Source organism: Phyllostomus discolor, chromosome 8, assembly GCF_004126475.2.
Source record: "Phyllostomus discolor isolate MPI-MPIP mPhyDis1 chromosome 8, mPhyDis1.pri.v3, whole genome shotgun sequence".
Classification (NCBI taxonomy): domain Eukaryota; kingdom Metazoa; phylum Chordata; class Mammalia; order Chiroptera; family Phyllostomidae; genus Phyllostomus; species Phyllostomus discolor.
In genome coordinates, this window is record NC_040910.2 from 105313823 (window position 1) to 105339323 (window position 25501).

The window sequence follows — 25501 nt, forward strand, 5'->3', positions numbered from 1 at the left end:
ATTGTCTTGGGACACACGATAAATACACAAACTCTAACAGAAATTGATGAGCAAAGAAAGGTTTTAAGTAAATTTACGATTTTGTGTTGGGCGGCATTCACAGCCATCCTGGGCCACACGCAGCCTGCGGGCCACGGGTTGGACGCCCCCGGTGGGGTCTACGTGCGTGAGGGAAACTGGGGAAGGCTCTTACTGAATTGCCCATGCACCTTGTTTCAAAATGTTCACCTGTAGTGTGTCTGTGAACACGGGCAGTGTGCGTGTACACGCCGGCCACCACTCTAAACACAGAACCCAGGGCTGTCCCGTGCACCAAATTCTAAAAAATTTCATGTGTTAATAATTTAATGTGTCTATGCGTATCATTTAAAGTTTAATTTTGGCTCATGTACCATACTGTTTCCATTTGAAAATTTTTAATTAGTTAATGTATTTTTTTGACTCTAAAGAACATTTTTGTGCTTTAAAAACTATCATGGTAGAACAGCTCAAATGGGGTAACTCACTGGGGAAGAGCAACTCTTCTGGAAGCAAAGACTTTGAAACATTCTCATGACCTGTTGTGTTTCAGACTATTACTTAATCATTGTCAGCTATACTCGTTCTCACAGATTCTTTCCCAGTGACAGTTTCCATCGGAACAGCACTGTGTGCTTGAGTTGTGCTTTGCCAGGTATGTTCACGCGTAAGGCTAGGCATTCTTGCTGAGGACCACCTTTCCCTTTGTTTTCAAGTGTGAATGCTGAGGTCTAGGATGTGGAAGTCTCCCTTTCCTGGTTTCGTGGGTAATTCGTGACAGTGCTGGGCGGGACCCTGTGGTTGTCAGCCATTGGAATGACTTTATTTTTGTGTTTTGTTATAGAAGCATCCGTTTTAGTTATTCCAGAAACCCAGAAGAATATTAATTTCTACTCATCTATAGAATGAGGGTAATATTATGACCTTGTGGGATTGGTGTAAGCATTACGGGTTACGTGCAGGCCTGCTGAGTACAGCGTGGGGAGCAGAGGGAGTATTTTGCACGTGGTGGCTACTGGTACAGGATTACGGGGTTATTTTGATTTTTTGTATTAGAATATACCATTCTTAATTTTTCTTTTGTTAAAAAAGTATAAACATTTCTGTTTCCTCCATGGTTACCAGCTTCTTCATTCCCCAAGTGAGCTAACCATATTGGAAAAATTAAACTCAACACAGTGTCTCAAACTCAAACACAACACAGATTTAGAGTTCAAGTTTCAATTTTTTTTTATTGTAGTATTATCATTTACCTTGGTAAATTCATATTCCAGTTTAAAATGCCCCAAAGCAAATAAAACTTTGTTATAAATTCAAGTACTGTAGTTTAAAATGCACATGTGACACACAGTAGTTGCATAGTGGAATTACTATTATAAGCATTTACATTCATGATGCCCAGTACTAAGTTTTCACACTGCAAATTGATTACACTAGATATACTGCATACAATTACCGTTGCTTAGCACAGTAACTTGAGCACACTAGCTTATACGATTGCACTTTGCAAAGCTTTAATGAAGTTAGTAGCACTTAACTAATATTGAATGAAAACACTTTTATGTCTAAGATGTATTTTAGGTGAGATGCTTATGCAAGAGTAAGCACTTAACATGCTGTTGTTTTCATGACAACAAAATTCTCCCTTCCACCAAATAGAATAAACCAGGCAAAAAGTAATCTGAAGTAATTGAAAAAAAAACTTTAACTTTACATCCCTGTATTATGTTAAAGATTATTTAACATAATTTTCTTCTGGTTTAAATATATTGTGTTTTTTTTGTTGTTGTTGTTGAAATAAAGGGATGGGGGGAGAGAGAGAGAGAGAGAGAGAGAGGGAGAGAGAGAGAGAGGGAGAGGGAGAGAGAGAGAGAGAGGGAGAGATTGAAAAGGCTGTACTAAAATGCTAACAGCTGTAGCCCTTGGATGATACTTTAGCTGGGAAACAAGTATTGTGAGTGGTACTCAACATGTTTTCTGTTTAGAAAAAAATTAATAGCCTATAAATTCCTAATGTTTAAAACAGGTAGTTATTATTTAAGATCTTAAAATAAATATACCTGTGTTAAACAAATTAGGTTGTTTAAAAAACTTTGCAACAAAACTTGACTTACTCACAAATATATTTTCTATCCATATTTATTATAGTTTGAACAATTTAAAAACATAAATCCTGCAAATACTCTTAGCTTAGATAACAGTAGTGTTATCTGAATTCACATAAATGATTTCAGGAACTATTTATAAGACTTTCTCTGGTATTTTACCTAAGGTCACATCAAACACTCCAGTTAGTCACATTTCACTTTACGCATGGAAAAGCCGGGATGGTGTGAGGCTGGAAGCGGTCTAGACACTGTAGGGATCGGCTTTCCTGTTTTGTTTGTGCCGCTGGCCTCTTTTTTTTTTTTTTGGTGGTAGAGGACAATAAAGAAACTTCTGGAAATCAGATAATGAATACAAAATACTTTGAGATGAAACTCAATGTTATTTAATCAAATTAGCACTGGGCTATTTTCTATAGTTCGTTCAGAACTGCTCATAGGAAGTAATTTATTTTTCTAAATATGCAAAGGATTGTCACAAAAGGAAAAATTTTGGTTAAGTGAATAGGGGCTCCTCTTTAAAAGTTTGTTTATAATTGTTTTCTTTTTCAATTAGAAAAATCTTTTTTTAAAAAAAACTTTATTTATTTTTAGAGAGAGGGGAAAGGAGGGAGAAAGAGAGGGAAAGAAACATCAATACGTAGTTGCCCCTCGTGCGCCCCCTTCTGGGAACCTGGTGCATTACCCAGCCATGTGCCCTGACTGGGAATCAAACTGGAGACCCCTTTGCTTTGCAGGTTGGCATTCAATCCACTGAGCCACACCAGCCAGGGCAGAAAAATCTTTTTAGATATAACCAGTCATACAATAGTGATGGATATCTCAGTGTGATTCTTAACGTAATACAGTAGTATTTAGATAAATTATTCCCTTTTGCTTAGAGTGTTCAGCCATTGATTAAAATTTCCAGACTTAACTAAGCCACTAATGCTTACAGTCTCTGATAAAATTTCAAGGGAACAAAAAAGACTATTTGGAGAATAAATAAAATAGAAACTGTATTGAATTTCTGATTTTATTTTTAAGCTTCCCCTTTCCCAAAAATACATCCATAATTAGATTCAGAGAAATTTTGTCCCTTGCCATTTTTTTCCATGAAGAAAATCACACCTCAATCAATCATAACATACATGCCTAACTTACCATACACACTTAACTTACATTTGGGACAGAAGGGGGTCAGCATGGCCCACCTTGGTCCATCCTAATGTCATTTTCAAATCAAGTCAACACTTTCTTTGGATTAATTAGCTGCTGATGGAGATTTGATAGAGGGAATACTGCAAGATCTCCGCATGATTAGCCTGACTTCTATATCTGGTAGATTATCCTGTTTAGTCTGTAAACACCCTTCGTCAGCGGCTGCTAAATGAAGATCAAACCGAAGAGAAACAGATTTTTTCCGTAATCGAGGGTTATCTTTAAAGAAGGAACCTTCCCATTCTTTGATAACTTCATCCACTTTCTCTGTCCTGAAATGACAAAATAAACCTTTCTACATGAAGAAGTATGGATATATTTAAAAATATGCAATATGCATTCCATATGAAAAATCAAGAAGTTTGAATAATTTATAATTTACATTTACATTTTAAGTTTCATGGGCAATTTACATCATGGAATTTATAACTTACATACTTTTAAAAATCAGGAATATAACTTCAAGGAAATCTATGGAACTCTCCTTTTGGTGTATTTTTAGAAAAATGGTGAATTAAAGATTGGGCATTTCTTCATGAGTTTTTGTTTATGTATATTTACTCATGTCAGATTAAAAATCACAACATATTAAAATTATGTTTGGACACATTCAAAGATTACTGAGATTGTTCCACTGAAGTTAATTTCTCCGCATGTTTATTATTGCGTCTTTGTCAAGATTGTTTTACTTACTGGATCGTGCCGTGGGCTTCCGTGCTTTCCTTCACGACGTTTCCATTTAATATCGCTTGCCTGGTCACTGTTTCCACTTTCTCATTCTCACACTTTTGTGGGACTTTTGTTGAGAAAGATATTTCATTTATAATGGCTGTGAAAATTTTATGTATGAAATATTAAATTATGGGATTGCAGGATGCACTAATCACAGTCAATTTATGTCAGAAGTCGTTTAAATATTGCTTATTTTTGCTATGTCAGAGTAGTGTTTATGGTCCCTGCAAGCGGCACTTCAGTTTTCAAATCAGTTTACTTACATCAGAAACTCACCTGAAGGTAAAACAAAACCAACTCTACTTGTAGGTTTTTGTTCTTTTTTCCCTCCTTGGATACAACCATAATATCTGCAATTGGAAAGAATTATAGGAGCAACAATGTATTGGCAGATAATTGAAACGAATGCTCAGCAATGAGAGAACAGATAAATTGGAGTATTTTCATACAATGGGAATACTATGGATGAATCTCCCAAATATAACACTGAGTGAAAACACAGGGTAAATTGTAGCTAATTTTATAAAGGTGAAATAATATACCAAACAGTTTCATATTTTGTTTAGGGATACACCCATATTAGTATGAAGGAGTTGGAGACTAATAAGCATCACATTCCAGAGCCAAGTTCGACTGAGGGAGGAGGACGAGACTGGGGCCATGTGGTGTGGGCGTGGTAGGTGGGGGTGGCGGGGCAGTGCGGGGCGGGGTGTTGATAGATTTCAACAGCAGTCTGTGAGTTTCACTGCTGAGCTGGGGGAAGTGCGTACATGGAGTTCATTGTATTTTTCTTGATACTTTCTTGCATATATTAAATATGGCATAATAAAAATCGTATTATAGGAATATTAAAGACCAAGTTACCGATATCCCAAAGGATTAGGAATTAGATAAAATTCACAACCCTTTATTTTGTTTAATAATAAATTATATGTATATTTACATAACACTATTTTAAGCACCTGACAAACATTAATTTATTTCAACTTCACAGCAATCCTGTGAGGTAGGCAATATTTTCTTCCATGTTATAGGTAAGAAAACTGGTGCGCAGAGAGGTTTAGTGACTTCCCTGGCATCACTCAGCTAGTAAGTGGTATATTTTGAATTCACTTTATGTTTTTCAAAGATTTAGCAAATGTCAAGACATTATAGGTTAAAGCAGTTTCATCTAGTTTTATAGAGGACTCGGGATTCTGAAGCAAGCAAGAATAAAGGTTTCGTTTGAACGAAGTGGTACATACATACAATGAAATATGAAATCAGCCACAAAATAAGAAAATGAAATCTTGCAACAATATGGATGGGCCTAGAGGGTATTGTGCTGAGTGAAGTAAGACGGAGAAAGACAAAGACTCTATGATATCACTTATATGTGGAATCTAAGAAAATAAGTGAACAAGCAGACCGGAAACAGACTCAGACACGGAGAACATTTCGATGGTTGTCAGGTGGGAGGGGCTTGTGGGCATGGGTACAAAAGGCGGAGGGATTGAAAGTACAAATTGGTAGTTACAGAATAGTCGTGGGGATGTAAAACACAGTGTAGGGAATACAGTCACTAGTATGATAATAACTATGTGTGGTGTCAGATGGGTCTGATCACTAGGTTGTATGCCAGAAAGTAATATAATATTGTATGTTGACTGTACTTGAAAAATTTTTAAAATTATGTAAAAAAGAATAAAGTATTTTTTTTATGAGAAAATGGCAAATCGGAGGCTGTGCTGTGTTCAAAGCCATGTGACCTTGTGAGTGAGTGCAGATTATGAAACTGAATTAGTAAGAATTCCTCTTTGATAGCTTTTGTTATCGGGACATCCTGAAGTCTTCTAAATCCTCTGACTCCACTGCTTCCCATGGCTGTAATATTCTGTGTCTGATGTGTGACAGGAGTGGGTCTTTGTTGGGGCATGTGTGGTAATTATAGTTTTTCAAACTTTCCTCACAGATGGTCCATATAAGGCAGTGACTAATTCTAAAAGGTTTGCATGGCAAGGAAAGTGAGCAAGTTTTGAAAGGTCATCATTGTTGTATGACTTGGGAATTGTTACCATTGTGTTCTAGGCTTGATGTGCTCTCTGTTGTAGCTAATGTGCCTGACTTTGGCTGTTTTGTCCGTAATTTGTGGAGGTTAGAAATAGTTCTTCCTCGTATCCTATGTGGTATGGACTAGTTTTATTGTGGAAACTCAGTGAGCACGCCCTGTGATGATGGCTTTTTTAGAGTCAGTTTCTCTGAGTGCATCAAAATGACATTAGTGGCTCTGCGTGTCGGGCCACTTGTCATGAACTCTTACAGTATTAAGTACCTGATTTCTTCCTTCTCTAGGAGGCGGCGGTAAGTGGCGATTTCTTGCTCTAGCCTCATCTTCGTGTTGAGAAGCATCTCGTGCTCTTGGAGCTGCTTTTCGATGCCGCGCCTCACTTCCTGTAGCTCTTTTTCTAGTCCTTCGATCACAGCCTCCAGGTCTTGGAGCTGCGTCTGGTAATGCTGCTCGCTGGCTTGCAGGGAGTTTTCAAGGCCCCTTTCCTGTTTTAGAGAGACCTTCGTCAGTGAATCAGGGAAGGAAAGCGTGTTTCCGAAATCTGATCGGCAGTATCAGTATTCTCTTTTGTTATCTTCTTTCTTAAAAAGGTTGCAATAATTCTATATCACTTAAGGAAGAGGTGTTTCCTTATAGCTTTATCAATGACCTAAATATTAACAATATATGTATTTTATATACGTAGCTAGAGAGCTTCCTATTTCAAAGGAATCCTGTGCTAATTCTTATAGAAAAAGCAAAAACAAAAATAAAAACAAAAGAAGCCCCAGTGTGATAAACTTACTACTCTTATTTAATTTTTTAAGTGTTGAAAATATAGACTGTTAAATATCAAAGCCAAAGTGGACTGCTTGTCAAAGGCAGTTTAGGAAAGTGCTTACATATTTTTCTATCAGACATCTCCATAGTGTGGGTAAGAGCCTCCCCACTGTGGTGACTGTGGATACTGGCGAATACTCTAGGAGGCGTCAGAATACCCCGTTCCCCCACTGCAACACCCAGAGAACCCTAGGGCCGTGAGCAAGGGCTGCTTCCCTTTTCTAGGTGTGGACTGAACCCTGCGAGGTTTGGTAACAGCTATCGCCACGAAGGAGGGAGGGGGCAATTGGACTGGGACCAGGGAGAGAACTCAGTGGCCTTGATTTCTGGCTCCTAGTGGGTCTCTCACTGTAAGGTGACGGGACTATGTTTGTTTGCCTCTCTTTTTTTAAAAAACAATATTTTTAGAGAAAGAGGAAGGGAGGAAGAAAGAGAGGGAGAGAAACACCAGTGTGTGGTTGCCTCTCACGTGGCCCCCACTGGGGACCTGACCTGCAACCCAGGCATGTGCCCTGACTGGGAATCGAACTGATGACCCTTTGGTTTGCAGCCCATGCTCAATCCACTGAGCTACACCAGCCAGGGTTTGTTTCCCTCTCTTAATGAGGTGACATCGGGGGCCTCAGCGGGGCCAGTCGCTCTGGAGAACGTTCTCACCACAGCATGGAGGGATTCGATTTCCACTTGCAGGTGATGCCACTGGCGCCGCGCTTCCTTGAGTTCCGCTTGCGCTGCCTTCAGCGCCTCTTCGTCTTTGTCCATTTTTTTGCTTAAATCTTCTTCTAGCTAGAAGAGAGCCAGCAACAACAGTGACAAAAAAAGAAAGAGCACTCTTGAGAGTGAGACATATAAAAGCAATGATAGAAAAATAGCATAGGAACCCGATCATTTTTTTTCTTTAAATTGTTAGAGTACGAGTGTATGTTTTGGTGCTCAGTTACTAATTAAATATGTGAGCAAGTCAGTGGCACTGTCAGCCTCTGTTTTCTCAGATGTAAAATGAACCTCAAAAGTCTCTTCCTGCCCTGGCTGGCATAGCTCAGTGGATGGAGCGTGGGCTGGGAACCAAAGCATTGCAGGTTCAATTCCCAGTCAGGACACATGCCTGGGTTGCAGGCCACAACCCCAGCAATCGCACATTGATGTTTCTCTCTCTCTCTTTTTCCCTTCCTTCCCTCTCTAAAAGTAAATAAAAATAAAATCTTTTTTAAAAAAGTCTCTTCCTACTATGGCAGTCTGTGACAAGCAGGAAAATACACCGATTTTAATGAAAAGTAACAATTTACAGGACCTAAGTGCGAGACCTCTGACTTTTAACCTTTAATTATAGGTGGCATTAGTAAGGAAGGAAGATCGAAATTAGCTACTATTTCCCCCCATATTTTCTTATAGGTTGCTTTATAAAAGCAAATAAACAGCTTTCTATCCTAAATTAATCAATTATTGGACTGAGTACATAGACAGCGAGTAAACATTGCTGGAAAGTATATGATGAATAATTTAGAGAATTCAGTTACTGTAGGCATTAAAGATCCTAAAGTAGATTTCTGTGTTAAGCTCCCTCACTGCTGATTCCTCTTTTTCAGTATGATCTTTTCAGAACGCATGTGAATTCTGGGTATCCAGGGTAGTAGCAGAAGGGACTTCCTTATCCATTGTTTTCTAAATGTCTTCATATTCAATAACAAATAGAATATTTTATATAATAGTCCGCTTTACATGTTCTTATGCTGATGTTGAAATTAAGTGCAAGTATCTTTTGACGGAATTCTCAGCATTTGGCCCCAAGAGCAATAGGAGCAGTGTATGAACTTGGTTGTCATATTTTGAAGCAAAAATTATAACCTTTTTACATTCTTATAAAATGCATTTTAAAATAAACGAATTCATATGATGGTACAACCGATTCTTTTTTCTTTTTTTTAAGATTATTTATTTATTTATTTATTTATTTTTTAGAGAGGGAGAGGAGGGAGATGGAGAGAGAGAGAGAAACATCAATGTGCGGTTGCTGGGGGTCATGGCCTGCAACCCAGGCATGTACCCTGACTGGGAATCGAACCTGTGACACTTTGGTTTGCAGCCCGCGCTCAATCCACTGAGCTACGCCAGCCAGGGCACAACCGGTTCTTTTTTAAAGGAAGCCCTGCAGTAATTGAAAGCCTATGAATAGAGTTTAGGGCGAGGTATTAGAGAACAGCGTCCGTATGTTTCTCATGGTTTGTTGTTCTTAGCATTTCTGGCAAAAGCAAGCAACAATACCTATCAGAGCAACTGCAAAAGAAAATTTGTGAGAATTTAGGAAATAGGAGTGCACAAAAACGATTGTCTTTACTGGTCTTTTGGATCTGGGAATCAGCAGCCAGGCTCGTGTGGTAGCTGGATTCTGAAGAGGGTTTCCAGTGAACCACACTTCCCAAAATTCATGTCTTTGTGCGGCAGACGTCCACACTGAATCCGGGCTGACCCGTGTCTCGTGCTTTAGCCGGCAGCATGTGGCAGAAGTGGCAGTTCTAGGCTGAAGCCTTAAGATGTCCTGACAACTTCCACTTCTGCACCTTTGGGAGCCCTGGACCAACATGTAAGGAGTCTGAATGTTTTGTTGGAGAGATCGTGTACAGAGGCCCGGCGGAGGGGGCGCCTGAGGCCACATGGAGAGAGAGATACAGAGAAAGAGAGAGGCCCAGTCATCTCAGCTGAGCCAGCCTTTCAAAAACCCCGTCAAGATGCCAGACACAGGAATGAGCCACCCTGGATGACCCAGCGCAGCTGTGCCCCAAGACGGTTGCTGTCCCAGCCAATGTCGTGTATGGCTGCAGAGTCGTCCCAGGGGACCTAGGCAGCCCACAGGATCACGAGAGGACATACAATTTTTTTTTTAAAAAAATCTAAGTTTTGGGGTGGTTTGTTGTATAGCAATAAGTAACTAAAATAGCTCATGTTTCTTTATTTTTAATAATTAAGTAGGCTTTCTTGAATTTATTTCAGCTTTCTGAGTTCTTTGAAAACAATCCTCTAAAGCAGATATGTTAATTGATGCATTTCAGCATTGTGACTTGTAAACGAAATAACTTGTATTTTTACTATTGCAAAAATAAAGCGTTTATTTGGTTTACATTTTCAGAAATTGTCATTATTTCCCCCCACTCTCTTTGTAAAAGGTGAGTAAACTGTTCCAACAGTTAAATACCCTGGTGACTTTGCTTAATCCAGGATACTGATCATTCTTTATGAAGACTGACAATGTTACCCAGAGGTAAAATCTGTAATGTTACTAAAAGTGAATAGTTAATGGAGAAAAGTCTTATGATTTCCCAGTAATATATTCCCCCTCTTAAGTAAACGCTTTGCTGTACTGGGTGCTTGGAATAGAACTTGAACTCAGATATGGTAGGTAAACTAAAAACAAATTTCTGAATTTCTGAATCTTTGTTTCTAAAATGTTTGTACATTTGTTTAAGGATTCAAGACCCTAGTTAATTGCTAAGAGGTGATTATCACTTTAAAACAGAGTAAGTCTATGAAATTAGGATTTAGCCCTTATTTAACTTGGCTCTTTCTTGTTTTTAAAACTTCAATATTACATGCCAAGTATTGGAAATAAACATTCTCATCTTATAGCACCAAAGCAAAAATCTATAATCTAAATGGAGAGTCTATCAATTTGGGGACTTTGGTTGTCCTAATTTGTTTCAGAATTGTTCTGAATGCCATGCTCACGTACCCAGATCATTTCTATTTATAACGATCTGGTATAAAACCGAATTCATTAAAAAGGTTTAGAAACATTTTACTTCGGTTTTCTCTACTTGCCATTTCAAAGATGCTGTTGAAATCACCTCTATCAATAACTCGGCAATATTTTTGAAGGGTATGGGAAATGCTTCCTCCTTGGAGGATGTCTAAAAGAGGTTCGAGTTCACCATTTTATCGTATGTCGACCCCAGGTTTTATTAATGTTAGCCACCTCCTAATTTCTCCAAAAATTAAACCCATCGATCACCATGTATGTCATGGTCATTTAACAGTGTCATCACAGCCTTTCCCCCTAAAGTCCCCGCCAGATTGCAGTCAAGCCTGAATTCCTTCCCCAGTAGATGCTGCATCGAAAAGGAAATACTGTACCTCAGAGAGGCCGGGACAGGAATTGGGTAGACATGGATTGTCTCCTTATCCTGGAAGGTGCCTGTCTGTATGAAATCATTACCTGGATCCTTGTTGAGAGCACGGTCTCTATCTGATTTCTGGTGAGGAGCTTTTCATAGTTTGCCCTGATCTCATTGAGTAGCTGGGACAGCTCCATTCTTTTCCCATCCTCCACCTTGGCTAACTGAACCTTATCGATAGGACGAGTTGCTGCTGCGGCAGCACCGCTCTGTCTGCTTCCGAGCCCAGAGCCCCGTGGAGCCTTAAAGAGGCAGAGCTCCTTTTTCCGGGAGCCGCGGAAATTCCTGTGTTTGTAGTCAATTATGCAAATATGTGGTAAACCCTTTTCTCCTGCTGTGGTTGGAATAGTAGAAGTGTCAGACCCTCCATAAAGGAACCAAAAAAAAAAAAAAAAAAAAAAAAAGAAAGCAAGAAAACATCCTCTGTATTCCTAAAGTGGTTCTCTCTAAAACTGAGTACTTTTGGGGGGGGAAAAAGTAATTTCTCTTATGGAAAGGAACTGGAGCATAATGCAAAGAAAGTTATATTTTGTTTTCCCAAGATATTGCATGGAAATAAATCTGGGCCCCAAAGCATGATAGCTGAACTTTTCCTTCACAGTTTTCCTTACCACTTGAATTCTTTAAACAAACGCCGTGGCAGGGCATTAGGATATGTTGTCAGTCTGGGATATTCTGACAGTTACTGGAAAAAACTACCACCAGATTCAGATGACAATTGTCATTAGCCACAGGGCTGATAAATCTCATTTCCCTCCAGTGCGCACTGTGTGGCTCAGGCAGGCTGCTGGCCTGACAGCAGGTGTGATGTACAGAGGCGAATTCCTGAAGGCACATTACGCACGAAGCCAGAGCTGGAGGTAGGTGCCGACTGAGTACAAGAGCTGAGCGTTAACGTTCCCCGCGCTTCAGCAAGGTGAAAGAAAATGCCACCAGATGGTCCCTGCACAGGCTGTGTTCGCTCAGGTACGGCTTACTGTGGGGTTGCTCCTCCATCAGCCAGCACGTGGTTGATGACAGCTCACACTTGTAAACATAGCATTTGTGCAGCTCTTTGCACTTGAAAAAGCACCTTTACCTCTATCATGCCATCCAGCCTTCACATCCCTGTCATTGTGCAACCAGGAAAGAGGACAAGCCTGAGGACAAGCCTTGGGCAGGTTCAAGTGTCTTGCCCAAGGTCATATGGTGATGCAGTGGCACTGTCCAGACCGGAACTCTGATTCCTTGGTTGTATTCCATATAGTGCTTCTTCTGTCTCTGCATTCTCCCTCTCCCCACCTAAATTTCCTGTTTAATCTGGCCAGCTAGTTGCTTAGATGTGACTGCAATCATAGGAGAGTAGATCTGTCATTATGGTCATTTGTAGAATGGTGTGGCTGAAATTGTATCCAGAGCACCATCGTTCAGGGAATAGTTGGTCCTCGGCTCCGGTGCTCACAGGGCCTTTGAATGTGCATCGCACTGTTTCAATTTCTGAGTGAAGTCACTGCTGGCTGGCCCAGTGTGTGCCGACCATTCCCACAGTCCCCTCCAAACAAGGCAGGTGTTCACACCCCTGCCGAGAGGAGGTTCCATGTCAGTCCTGTGCTCTGTTTAATCTGACCCTGCCTCTCTCCAACCCCTACACCAGCCACAAGGCTTGGTCTAGGGTGGACAGGACAGTCAATCCATAGGTCAGAGACCTACGATGTAGCTGATACAAAAGCTGACTTGTGAGGGGTGCTTGTGATAATCTAGGCCAAAGTGATTCTCTTTCTTGGTCCTTGCAATGGAGACATATGAACAGAATCAGGCACTGGGTAACGGGAGGAGAAGGAGGAAAAGAAAGAATTGCTCTCTTGTTAGTTCATGTAGCTCCCACTAATCTCTGCCTAAAATCAAAGAGTGGAACTAGATTCCACAGAGCGGTGGTTTTGGCCATCTGCATTTTAAACAGGCATCCCAGGATAACCTGTGCGCCCTGAGGCTGTGCTTTCCAACAGGAAGTCCGTGCAAGCCAGGGATGCAAGCCACACATGTGACTTCAAACTTTTCAGTCGCCATATCAAGAGATATAAACAGAAACAAGTGACACCAATTTTAATGGATTTGACTCAACCTGATACATCCAAGGTATAATTATTTGAATATGTAGTCAGTATAAAATGTTCATGAGATAGTTACATTCCCCTTTTGATACAGTGCCTTTGAAATCCAATGCCTATTTTTGTAGCCTCTCTCAGTTCGGACAAGTCACACGGAAGGTGTTCCGTGGCTGCGTGGCCAGTGGCCACCATGTTGACGGTGCAGCTCCAGGGTCTGGGCTCCACTGGTTCACATGGATGAGAACTCCACGATGGGGACCCTGCTCATGCTCACTTGACTAAGGAAACAGGGCTGGATTTCTCATGGGGAGGGGAGAGGAGTAGCATTTAGGGAGACATTCTACAAGCATGTGAGCAATGAAGTTAACTATTTCAAGATCTCAAATGTCATTTTTCAAGGAAAACCATTGCTGATGTACTTAAAAAAAAAAAACAACAAAACCCTCACCTGAGGATATGTTCATTGATGAGAGAGAAAGAGAGAAACATAGAAACATCGATTAGTCGCCTTCTGTATGCACCCTGATCAGGAACAAAACCTGCAACGGTTTTGGTGCACAGGACGATGCTCCAACCAACTGACGCTCCAACCAGCCAGGGCTGGCTGATTTATTTTTCAGAAATATCACTCTTTATTAAAAAGAATTAGTAGCAATAGCTCACGGAATGCTATGGCATATACAAAACCGCAAGGTCCGTGGACTTCTCAGTGCTTTAACTGTAGTTCTCTTACGCTTCAGAAATCCTAACAGAACACCAGTGAGCAATGCTGCTATTCTCCTAGGGAACATCTCGAATCCACTCTAGTTATTAGAGGAGATCGTTTGAAAATATGCTTTGTTAATAGGAAGAAATTAGTCACAACTGAAAGGTTTCCTTAGGCTCCACTGAGGAATAAATGCTAATCAGCCACAAAATGAGGCAGTGTAGAGCTTTATTGGGGTTTGCATGCCCGGGCGAGATTTCATGGTCCGCGCGGTGGGGTGGAGAAAGCCAGGAGCAAACGGAGACTATGGTGGGGTTTTATTTTGGTTGGCCCTCTTCGTGGGGGCTGGGGATTGGTCCCCTCCGAACAAAGCGGCAGCAAATCATTGGTGGTTCTCCTCGCGCCCTGGTTTGACGTCAGCCGCCGTTTCCGGGTTGTAGTTCGGCCGCCATGTTTGTAGTTCAGCCGCCATGTTTGTAGTTCAGCCGCCATTGTGTCCCGCCCTGCCCATCCCGGCAACAACGCCCCTCATAACTGCCAAAGTGTTGTGGCTGAGGAGGACGTGCGTTCCAGGGGCACTCATGAGAGTGAGATCCCAGACGCTTGGGAGTTAGAATTCAAGAACTGAAGGCCATTCCTTTATTTATTTGGTCACTGGAGGGGCGCTGCTTGCACAGGCGTGTACCTGGTGCGGATGAAGTGCTAGAGGAACTCTGAAGAGGGGAGGCGGCCTCTTGGGGCAGGCGGTGGAGAGAAAAGGTGCAGAAGGCAGTAGAGAGGAAGCTGAAGAAAAAGTGGTTCAGGGAAAGGCCTGCTACCAAGGCTGGGTTGTATTTGGGAGGCGATGGCGAGTCCCTGCTGGTTTATGAGGTGGGGGGTCACATGGTTGGATAAATTTGGGAGCAGTGCAGAAGGTTTCGGGGTCAGGGTACCGGTTAGACAGCCAGCATTCATGGAGAGAAGCATGAAGCTAGTTTTGCTCATGAAAAGAACCAGAAAGAGATCATGGGAAACGGAATTTGAATAATGGGAATAGAGTAGGGGGAGCAGGCATGAAATCGGTGAGTTTCGGCAAGGGACAGCTGACTATGAAGGGAAGGAGAGGAGAGGAGAGGTCAGAGGTGACTCAGATTTACACTCTCTGCCACCAGAACAGGGAAGAGAGGAAGATGATCAGATTAAATTAAATCCAGACCCTTAAAGCAGCGTGATGTGGGGGTGGGGGGAGACCTGAGGTCAAGTGTCTGTCTGCCAATTACTGGAAGGTGAGCCTGGGGAAAATACTGACACTCTTTGAACTTCAATTTCCTTATCTCTTACGTGAAATGAATGACACAGCCCTCAGACCCTGGCTCCTGCTGACGTTGATTGGTACCATTGTCATCATCCTCACTTTATAGCTCAAGATACCGAAGCACAACAAGGTGCAGAGCCAAGGTTCAGAGGCGGGCAGCCCGACTGCAGAGCCCACCCTCAGAGCACAGCTGGCTTTTCGATCCTTGTCACTTAGACTGGGAACTTGTCAGAAATGCAGACTGCCAGGCCCCGCCCCAGACCTACCAGATCAGAACCTGCATTTTAGCAAGCTCTTTAGGTGATTCGGGGGCACGCTGAAGTTCCGGTAAATCCCTGGTTCTCAAACTTGTCCGAGCACCGAAATCACTTGGGGAACTGGAGAAGATGATGACGGCGGTGTCCCTCCCCCAGAGGTTCTGATTTAACTAGCTCAGGATGTTGCCGGGCATCAGAATTTTTAAAACCTCCCCAAGTGAGTCGAATGTGCTGTTAAGCTTGAGAATCACTTATAAATGCTGTATCCTTCCGCTCATTTCCTTCTCATACTTCACCGGGAGGAGATGGGTTGTTAGCACGAATGTCCGAAGTACGACTCCAGAAGTGAAACATGGACAAGTCCTGGTGTTCACGTTGCAGTTGCTACCAGTACAAGTCTGTCGGCTCAGGTAGGGAGACAGACTCATCGCTTACTTCTTTATGTTGAGCTCCCATTTGGTAGAGGGGGGTACCTTCTCTCTGAGATGTTGCATCAGAGATTTGGGGACCTTCTGTAGCTGTGACTGGGTGACCTGCAAGGTCCTTGATGTCCTCTGTCCGAGTCTGTGCTCACTAAGTCAGCCATTGTTCTCCCAGTTGAAAGCAAAGTCTCCCAACCCAGAAATGCTCTTCACAAAGGCAGCAGAAAAAGTAAACACTGTTATTACTGCGTCAGCATTAAACCAGAACACGATGCACGTCGCTGGCACTCTGCTAAGAAATGGCAAAGACAGAGCAGTGTCTCCCTCTCTTATGTCGCCAAGCAGGTGTTACCCAGTGCACACGTGTTCTCGAGGTAAATGATGACTAGTCCCCAAGTAAGGGGGTCATCGTGGTGGCTTTGCCTGGTAGTGGGGGTGACCGACCGCCTGTGATCACCGATGGGCTTCATGTAAAGGAAAAATACGCCTCTTTAAAACAAGAGGTTGGTTTTGGAGAGAGGCTCCTGTTTCCTTGCCACAGAAACAGGGAACCAGGGATGTTGTTTTCCTTCGATATTTACATTCCAAAGAAATGGGCCCCAGGTCCTTGCGAAAAACATCCCAGGGTCCAAAGTTGGCTAAAGGGCTTATTTAGCTTTTAACAAGATTTACTTATATTTCCAAGAAACTGAGAAAGAATTTACAATCGCAAGGTTTCTAAAGTAAATGCTCCAAGGGAAGGGAGGGGAGCTGTGTGTCTCCCCTAATTTCAACAGGGAGATTGAAGCCTCTATTTTTAATTTGTGTTTGTCCTTGCTTCACCTGCTGCTCTCTCCCCCACCTCCTTCCACGCTCGAGGGCTTGAGCATCCCTTCAGTGTGCCCACGGCAAGGAGACAGCAAGTAGGCGCTGGCTCCATCTGCCAGACACACTGCGCAAGTGTAACCTATTTGGCTCTTGTCCTTTCTGGGGGCCACTGGCAAAGAGGCAGGGCCCAGTGTCCCCGAACAGTCAGCTCCTGAAACTGACCTCCCGCTTTGCTGCTCTGCAGGGGGCTCTGGCTCAGAAGCATGTCCCGGGCTCCTCTCTCGGGACCCAGTCCTGCTGCAGGCTCATCCCTCCTCCTTTCTCCCCTCTCCCTTCAGATCCGGGGGTGTTCTTCTGTTCCCGAGGGCTCTATTCTAGTCGTAAGTCCCAAGAGCTGCCTGTCTGGTTCACGGGTCTATTGTCACTTTCTAGCTCTGTGGCTGGTGCAGAGAAAGCAGACAATTCAAATTTGTAGAATGAAAAAAGATACAAGAAAAAGAAAAGCAATGAATGCTCAAATAAGTGGAATAACATGTTGATGTTTTTTCTTTCTCCCTGTTCTCTCTCTAAGAATCAATAAATAAACTGTAAAAAAAGAAAGGAAATGAAAAAAAAAAACAAAAAAATAAACCAAAAAAGAAGGCAAAAAATAAGATAATGTATAGAATGAATGCTGTTTTCTGAACATTTCGTCTGGGCCCTCGGCCCTCTTCATTCTAACACCAAGGGCTGGGGCATTGCTCTGGTCTTGGTTCGGAACAGGGGTCTCCTTGGCAGTGAGCACAGAGGTGTCTTTTTGCTCGAAAGGAGTTGGGGGGTGGTGAGGGGGATGAACTACCAGGAGACAGCTAGGTAGCTCAGAAACATGACACTCCTCACATTTTTAATATTTACAAGTTCAAGTAAATTAGACATGTCCTCATCCTCCATCTTGGTGAGTTTTTACTGAGCACCATGCTAGGATTTCGGCATTAAACTTTGGGGGAAAAACATCTCTTCTAAACCGTTTGCATTATACTTAAGATTGGACTTTTGCTTTAAGGAGGAAAATAATGGACTAATTTATTTTTATGAAATGCATTTGGGTACATGTATTTCAGCCTTTAAAGTGACTAATTTTGGTAAAAGTTAATTTAAAAATCCTGATTTTTCTAAACTTCTTTTCCCTAACTGATGACTTTGGCTCTCCTGCCTTCTACTGAGTGTATTTGAGGGAACATTTTAACACAAATGGGAAGACATTGCATGTTCAATTTCAAGCCCTTATCAGAGATGGCGCGGTCATCACGTGGCACGTTTTCTGGTAAAAGAAGTCATGAGGTGGAAGAGGCCCTGATCAGAAAAATCAGAGGGTGGCAAGTTTACAGAAACTCTTCGGGGAGGTTTACAACATCCGCCTAAGCAAGCCTGTGTCTCGGCGTGAACCTTCTCTGGCCATGGGGCTGGTCGCTTCCTGGTGCTGGGCAGGAGCCCTGCGCAGCCATGGCAGCAGCCATAGGCCAGTCGGTCCTCAGAATCGAGCGTGTGTGTATTTCAGACGCGCTGAATGTGGGACCAGCTTTGGTTGTCCTCTTTTGTCCTCACCCATAGCTTCCCTGTGACAGGCTGCGTGGGGAGCGTGTGGGGACCTGTGTGGCTCACATATAATGGAGTTCCTGTCTGTAGCCAAAGTTCATGCATCTTTGGATGTTATTTTTGCTTCTCGGCCTTCACACCATGGCTTGAATTATTGACTTCTATTTTCAGGCGTAAAATGCCATCCCTTGCCCACACTGGCTCGACGAACATGCGTGCCTCTTCCAGAAGCGACCTCCCTGTATCCTGTGCCCCTTTCTGCCTCCTTGCTTCTCCATGGTGCCCGTTGCCTCTTTAGTGTTCTGCTGCCAGGGAAGAGCCCTCCGACTGTCTCTGGGCTGGACTCCGCTCCCTGACAGCTGCTCTCGGGTGCCTCTGGGTCTGTCTGCCCGGCCGCCCCTTCTTTTCTCGCTTTCAGCGTGGCAGGCAGGCAGGCAGGCAGGCAGGCTCTAAGTGTCTGAGCGCCGTCCAGCTTCTCAGCAAAGCAAAGTTGTCTCATTTGGGAGGATGCACTGTGCATACCTCCCAGCACACTTGCACTTCTGCGTACTCGTGGATCCCCTCTTCAGTGAGCTTGATGTGTAAAAATGGGAGTCCCAGAAGTGGTCTGTTTAGGCTTTTTACAAAGACGCGTTTTACAAAAGAACTTTTAATGGTGCAATTTTTAAAGAAATTATGCTATATTTCCTCAGAAGCTTGGAAGACGTGGTAATTCGACCTTGACTATTAAATGGATGGCATTTAAAACATAAGAATTAACAACTTTTGATTTCTTCACTACTTAAAGTGAGGTTCAAAATGCTTGGTAGTTGTTTTCTCCTTAAGTGGCCTGAGTGTCTCAAGGGAAAGAGCTCACGACTCATGTTTCTTTGGAAGCTGCTTCGACTCCCACTAATTTAGTGGGTTTTCCCACTAATCCCTTAGACGTAAGGCTGAGTTAATGCTTTTGAACAAGTGAACAAATATCAGAGTAGGCGATGATCTTATCTTGAATACAAAATGATTACTCTTAAGCTTCTCTTAAAAATAGGTTTCAAGTTCTGGAAACGTTCATTGCAGTGTTCGGGCTTGTTTTGACTTTCTCATTGTATAACCGGAGGAGGAGTTGCTCTGGTAGGGATTACTGCTGTGTATTTAGGACAGCGCGGTAACCTCGTCCTCTCGGGCGTGGACCTGTGCTCGGCTTAGAGACACTAACACAGCACACCAGCAACTATTCAGTTTAATAGAATGTAATTACATAGGTCAGCGATTTTCAAACTTTTTCATCTCATGGCACACATACACTAATTATTAAAAATCTGCAGCACACCCCAAAATATATTTTTTGCCAACCTGTCAAAAAATAGATGCAATTTTAATTCATTCACACTGGATGACTATTGTGTTGTCATTTAAAAAAAACATTTCATTTATCTTTAGAGAGGGAGGAAGGAAGGGAGAAAGAAAGGGAGAGAGGCATTGATGTGTGAGAAATACATCGCTCAGTTGCCTCTTGCACACCCCCTACTGGGGACCTGGCCTGCAACCCAGGCATGTGCCCTGACTGGGAATCAAACCGGTGACCTTTCGGTTCACAGGCCAGCACTCAATCTACTGAGCCACACCAGCTGGGGCATGTTGTTAATTTTTTATTTGACAATCTAAGGGAAAAGAGGTCAGTGCCCTTGACTAAATAGTCAGCTATCCCATGTTTTAAATTCTTTTGCGGCACACCTGTTAAAGATCGCTGACTCAATAGGTCATGTCACCTTACAGGAATATGATACTTCCACTAATGTGAATGGTTTTGAGCATTCAGGGAAAGCTGGGGTCACTATTGTGCTCGCTTCGGCAGCACGTGTACTAACGCTGGAATGACACCGGGAAGACTAGTGTGGCCCCTGTGCAAGAATGACACGCAGATTTGTCAAGTGTTCCATTAAAAAACAATCATTGTCTTTGAACTCTCCCTAAGCAGCCAGAAGACTAGCTACTCATGCTAAAAAGATGTTCAATGACATCAGCACTGGTTGAGAAGAAAACAGTTTCCGCTCACCGTGATAAATTCTCAGTGTTTATCTTGAAGGTTGAGTAAAACGGAGCCCGAGTGTAGGATAGTACTGAGGCTTGTTTGGGGGCTCTAGCAGGGACGCACAGCTACTGCTATGCCATGGACTAAAGAAGGTCCTCTCCTCGGTCGGGGAGGTTGTCCTCTTCGACCCAGCACGCAGCTCTGGGAGGGACGCCCTTGGATCGGTGAGGCAGGAAGGGGACCCCTGCCTAGCCAGCCAGATCAACCAAATCCAACCTGGAGGCCGCTGGGGTGACAGATGTCACAGCCCGGTTGCTCTCATGTCCTTTGTGATTGCTTTAATAGTACATCAGGTACATCACCTTTTTCCTTTTAATTAAAACTTCAAATAGTTAGCAACCAATACCTTTTGAGCTATGGATGACAACTAATCTCGGTATGAAGATACCAGCATACATGACTCATTTTCTCATGTAGCGCTTAACACAGTTGCCGGTTTCTGGAAGACTAGTCTGCAACACTATGCTTGTTTTGTGGGGCAACGTGTTCTGAAATTTGTGAATGTTTAACATTTCCTTTTAGTTTTTTTGGCCCCCTCTATTTGATTTCCATTTCTCTTGGGCTTCTTATGCTAGTGGCCCATTCAATTACAATTTTTTTATTCAGTACAAATATTTTAGAAGTTTAATACATTTAAAGATGTCTTTTTGGCTTACATTGTAAACAATCACATTTGGAAATGAATACGTTTTCTGAAATTTAGTCCGGTCTCTGCGAACCAGAAAACTGTCGGCAGGGCAAATGAAGGCACCCTTCACTGAGTCCACACTCTGGCACACCTTCTATGAGCTGTTTTCACACTTTGGCCTTCAGAAAAATTCATTACACTAATCCTTTAAGCTTCAGCTCCTTCTTAATCACTTTTTTCAAATGTCCCCACTCATCAGCGGCTCAATCCATCTGTCATTGCTGACTCCGGGTGTGAAATGTGGTGCCATGTGGATGTACAGGCACCACAAGTTTAGTTGCCTCCAGAAAATCATTAACTCTGAAGCTTCTCTAAGTAGCCAGGAAACAGTGACTCATGCCTTGCAAGCAATGGTCATGGAAGTCAGCCATGTTGGAGAATTAGGGAAACATTTTCAGTTCTCTTCGAGAGATCTTAAGTGTGAGTCTTTCAAGATCAACTTTGATCTTTGTTCAACCGTATGATTCTGTATTCTGCCTTGGATAGTTTAGCTGTGCTACCTTCTCACTGTACTTGTGTGTTATCAGCAATCGATAACTGTTTGTTGAGTTGAGTCAAGTACCTATAAGACAGACTTGGCCTGACTTCTTTCTGAGTACGGCCTGTGCCTTTTTGTCTTGACTCGCTTCTGGAAAGGATTTCTTTCTCTGTTGTTAGTATCAGATAGTGTTCCTGTTCACTGTGCAAGAAAGAAGATATAACACACAGGCATTTTCCCTCTTCTATTCTAACTTCTCTTTCAAGTGGAACAGATCATCTTTTTCACTCAGAAAAGGGGGCAAGGCTTTGAGATTGCATGGGAGGAGGAGGGTGCCTCCCCCTCGTCTTACGGACGAAACTGAGTGTTTTCTACTCTGTGGACATTCGCAGCGTCTCAGCTACTTCAGTGGCTGCAGGATTCGAAAAATAGGGGCTGGCATCTGCCGTTAATAATTCTGCTTCCAGATATTTTTCATACGTTAAATGGAAACTTTCCTATCTGAGTTACTAATTGACGAAGCCCAAGATCTTGCATTTTTTTCCTTAAGAACTTTTAAATATGAACTTCATTACGGAATACAGTATGTAAGAAACATATGGCTGAGGTGAAATCATGAAATTATCTTGGTGTACAAACTGATTTTTGGTGGATTCACCCTGGAGGAGCTTGTTACACTCCGGGGCTCCTGGAGACTCTCGCTGTCTCCGGGGCCTGAAACGTGCACTCCGGTTCGTTCCTCTCGGTCACAGCGGAGCCGGCTGCTGCGGCAGCGGGGGCCACCTGCTGCCGTGGCCCCCTGCTCTGAAATACCGTGACAAAGCAGAGTCAGTCCCTGAGATAACTCCCCTCCCCAGGACTGTGGTGAATGTTTATTAGCTTCCCAGAGTGAGCGTGCTCTCCTAGTTTCTTAGAATACTCCGCATTATAACTCCATATCATAAGATATTATCACTTACTATCTTTGGCTGTGGCAGTTTCTTGAAAATGGGTCCCAGCGCTTTGGACAAGGCTTGTGATGGATCAGTTGGAGGTACCATCTGGAGTGTCAGTGGTCCTCCCCAGCTGATAGCCAACCAGGGTTTCCAGAATGAACTTGAGGGAGGTGTTCCCTGCTCTCCCACCTCTGGGTAGCTCCTGCATCCGTGTTGAATAAGATGATGGAATTCTCCTCAAAGTTGTAAATCATCTCCCGGGAAGTTTATGCGGAAGTCAATGTAAATTTTTCTATTGTAATTTATAGTGTACATTTGCATGATATTGTAATAATACCTTTTTTTTTGGTGGTCTTTCTATTGTCCTTTATAAAAAGTAGCTATGGCAATGTGACTCCCATTCCGGTAATTTGCTTCGCTACCTGGTAGACCTGCTGAGCACTACCCATGTCTATGGAGTCCTTAAGAAGCAAGCGGGAGGAGCCATACAGAGCACGTCCTAACGCAGCTTTGTAAGGAGCTCCCAAACGCTTTCATACTCTGTGAGGTTCGGTCGGCAACATAAACACGTCATCTCTCTGGGAGGCCACGTACGTCCCTGCGTAGATCTGTCACACACTCCGGGCTTGTCCTTCGTGTGCAGTTTACACGCTGATGAAGAAGTGGTTGCTGTGCGGTCTCAGCGTCGGCTTCTTCCCACCTGGTCATTTCACACTGATGCCGACATCACACGCGAGTAAATCGTGTTTTATAACAGAGCTCGATCACCGTTTCCTGTTCTGCAGGTGTCCTGTGGGAGCCGCTGATCATTTTTTAAGTGATTTATTACTTGCGGCATTTTATCTCTTGAGGGGATTGTTTGGAAAACATTCCTTGAGCTCTGTCCTAGGTGATTTACATGCATTGCTTTGTCTCCACTTGCGGGCCTTTTGAGCGCTGTCTAATTGTTCCATGAGGTCACTAAGCAAGTTTGGGCTACTGTCGAGAGCGTCTCAAATCCTTTGGCTGTTTCTCCTTCTCTGCCCCCTGCAAACTTTATTTCTTGTTTCTAATCTCCGGGAGGACGGACGCCACTGCCAGCATTCTCTCCGTTCTTGCTCATCGCCCCTTGAGTTCAGAAAGTCGAGAACAACCTTATTATGAATCTGGGTCAAAAGTCAACAGGTAAAACTTCATATGCAGGTAGGCACTGGCTCTTCCTCCTTACGGAGTGGTCTAACCCTTGGGAGCAAGAAGCACTGTTCCCTAATTTAAAAGTTGACTGGAGAACCGAACTCCAGTTTCAAAAAGGAACACCTGCCTGTTTTTGTGGTTTTAGAATAATTTGGGGGCAGGTAATAATATGTGAACATCCTGTTCTTAATGTTTTACTCAGCGCTATCAATATTTTCCATGATCCAAAATGGTTTAATAGTTTCAGTTTTAAAAGTTGAGCTTGCTTTTAACACATTGTACTGCATCTCAGTATGTTCTAGCCTTAGCCCTAATGTCATTTATCCCTAATAGTCATTTAGTACCACTGAGGCATCTTAACAAGTGAACAGAATGAAGGTTTTCACCTCCAAGTTTTCAGAGTAGCTGCATGCTGTCACCTTGACACGAGGCGAAGACTAGCCCTAAACACAGGTCCCGGGTATGCAGGACCAGAGACTGGGTCTGGGGGGCTTCACAGAGCGAGGCTTCCTGATGCAGCTGCGAGGGCCCAAGAGACTGGGGGCTGCGCTCAGCTGGTCTCCATGCCTGTCCTTCTGCTGTGAGTCCTGTGGATCAGCTGGTTCATATTTCTCAATTTTTCAGTGTAGGACAAACATCCAAGATATGACATTTTAATTATTATTTTAGTTTTTGACTACAGTTCGCATGCAACAGTATTTTGTATAACTTTCAGGTATGCCACAAAAGTATTCATATACTTTATGAAGTGTCCCCTCTGATAATTCAAGTGCCCGCCTGTGGGGTTTTACTGTACTGGTGCAATGGAAAACAAGATTTCAGACAACTTCGCATTGCTCATTTCCTCTGAGTAGTGGTTTCATGCCTGGCTATTTACTTTAGTCTGTGGTTAGCCCTTTAAGAAGTCTTGTTGTGCCTACGGGTTCATTTCTATGTTTTATTCAGTGTGCCTAGAAGATGAAAAACTACATTTTTAGGTTGTCTTGATTGTAAAGGCTTGATACTCCGTATAGCTGCCACTGGTTTTGTATTTGGAGGTACAATTTACATGGAATATATTCAGGTTTATCCTTTTGTAACTTTGAATTTGATTATTTCTGCCAAGTCCCACGTTCTTTTCTTGAGAATTGGTTTGTGGGGTTGATTTTCTAATTTGTGACCTGTTCATGTTAAGTCCCTCAAAGGGGGGTGTTCTTACACAGCCTGTTTTGGGCTTACGCCTGTTCTTCTTGGGACCGACCTTATACCACCTCCTACCTACTTTACCAGCCTTCATCATCCCAAGCCAGACAAGGCGAGACAGCCACGTGGACCACCCTCAGGGTGAAAGACCTCAGCAACAGAGAGTGGAGAAGGAAACACCAGCCTGGCCACATGACAAGTTTTTGGCTGAGAAGTGTGGCTGGATTTGGCACAGGAACAAGTATCCAGGCATCTCTTCTCATTGGGGCTTTCAAGGTTTTCAGAGATCTGGCTCTGTATCACATACCCCACCCTGCTTCCCAAGACTTTTATCTCGACCAGTCTCTCAAACGCCCCGCAGCCACACAGTGCCAGATCACAGTGGCACTGCTGGTGATGGTGGGGGACTGGAGCCCTTCATTGTCAACGCCCTTCGGTGTTTTCCATCCTCTTTGCGCTTTAGCTTCTGGAAGAGAATAATTCTAACTCCTTCTTCATGGGCTCAGCTGTTGGCTATAGTTTTAGGGACACAGAGTTTGCTTTCAGCCAGCACTGAGTTCTAATGTGATGTTGTTAAAAATGTCCACACACGAAATGGCTGTAATTTTGATTTTTATGAAGAGGGTGCTGTGCAAACAATGGATGAATATTTGTAACATAACACTGTAGCTGGAGCACAGCTGACGGCCTAATTTCTAGGTAAAATGTTAAATTTTAAAAAAAATTTCAGCAATAA

The 25501-nt window shown here is 43.0% G+C and overlaps 1 protein-coding gene and 1 non-coding gene across 3 annotated transcripts; one reads left to right on the forward strand and one right to left on the reverse strand.

Annotated features, from left to right (window-relative positions):
• Positions 1–1223: 1223 nt before the first annotated feature.
• Positions 1224–11328, reverse strand: KRT222 (keratin 222). Of its 2 annotated transcripts, none has more exons than XM_028521561.2 (6): positions 11129–11328; positions 7579–7707; positions 6367–6587; positions 4332–4405; positions 4017–4152; positions 1224–3595 (listed from the first exon to the last, which is right to left on the reverse strand). In XM_028521561.2, the coding sequence occupies exons 1-6, from the start codon at positions 11222–11224 to the stop codon at positions 3367–3369; spliced, it is 885 nt and encodes a 294-aa protein (XP_028377362.1). In that variant the 5' UTR covers positions 11225–11328; the 3' UTR covers positions 1224–3366. The 2 variants fall into 2 exon arrangements, with proteins under 2 accessions (XP_028377362.1, XP_028377363.1); XM_028521562.2 differs by having other exon boundaries at positions 11047–11317.
• An 8728-nt stretch (positions 11329–20056) lies between these two features.
• LOC114504376 lies at positions 20057–20163 on the forward strand. Its single transcript, XR_003685153.1, has one exon. It is a non-coding gene; the product is annotated as a U6 spliceosomal RNA (small nuclear RNA).
• Positions 20164–25501: the final 5338 nt, after the last annotated feature.

Bases quoted from the DNA above. Each gene is read 5' to 3' on its own strand.
- KRT222 (XM_028521561.2), bottom strand. From the start codon at position 11,224: ATGGAGCTGTCCCAGCTACTCAATGAGATCAGGGCAAACTATGAAAAG. The intron at 4,406-6,366 runs GTACTTAATACT...TTCCAATTGCAG, and splicing joins CTAGAGAAGGAAGAAATCAG to ATATTATGGTTGTATCCAAG. The intron at 4,153-4,331 runs GTGAGTTTCTGA...AAATTTTCACAG, and splicing joins TGGTTTTGTTTTACCTTCAG to CCATTATAAATGAAATATCT.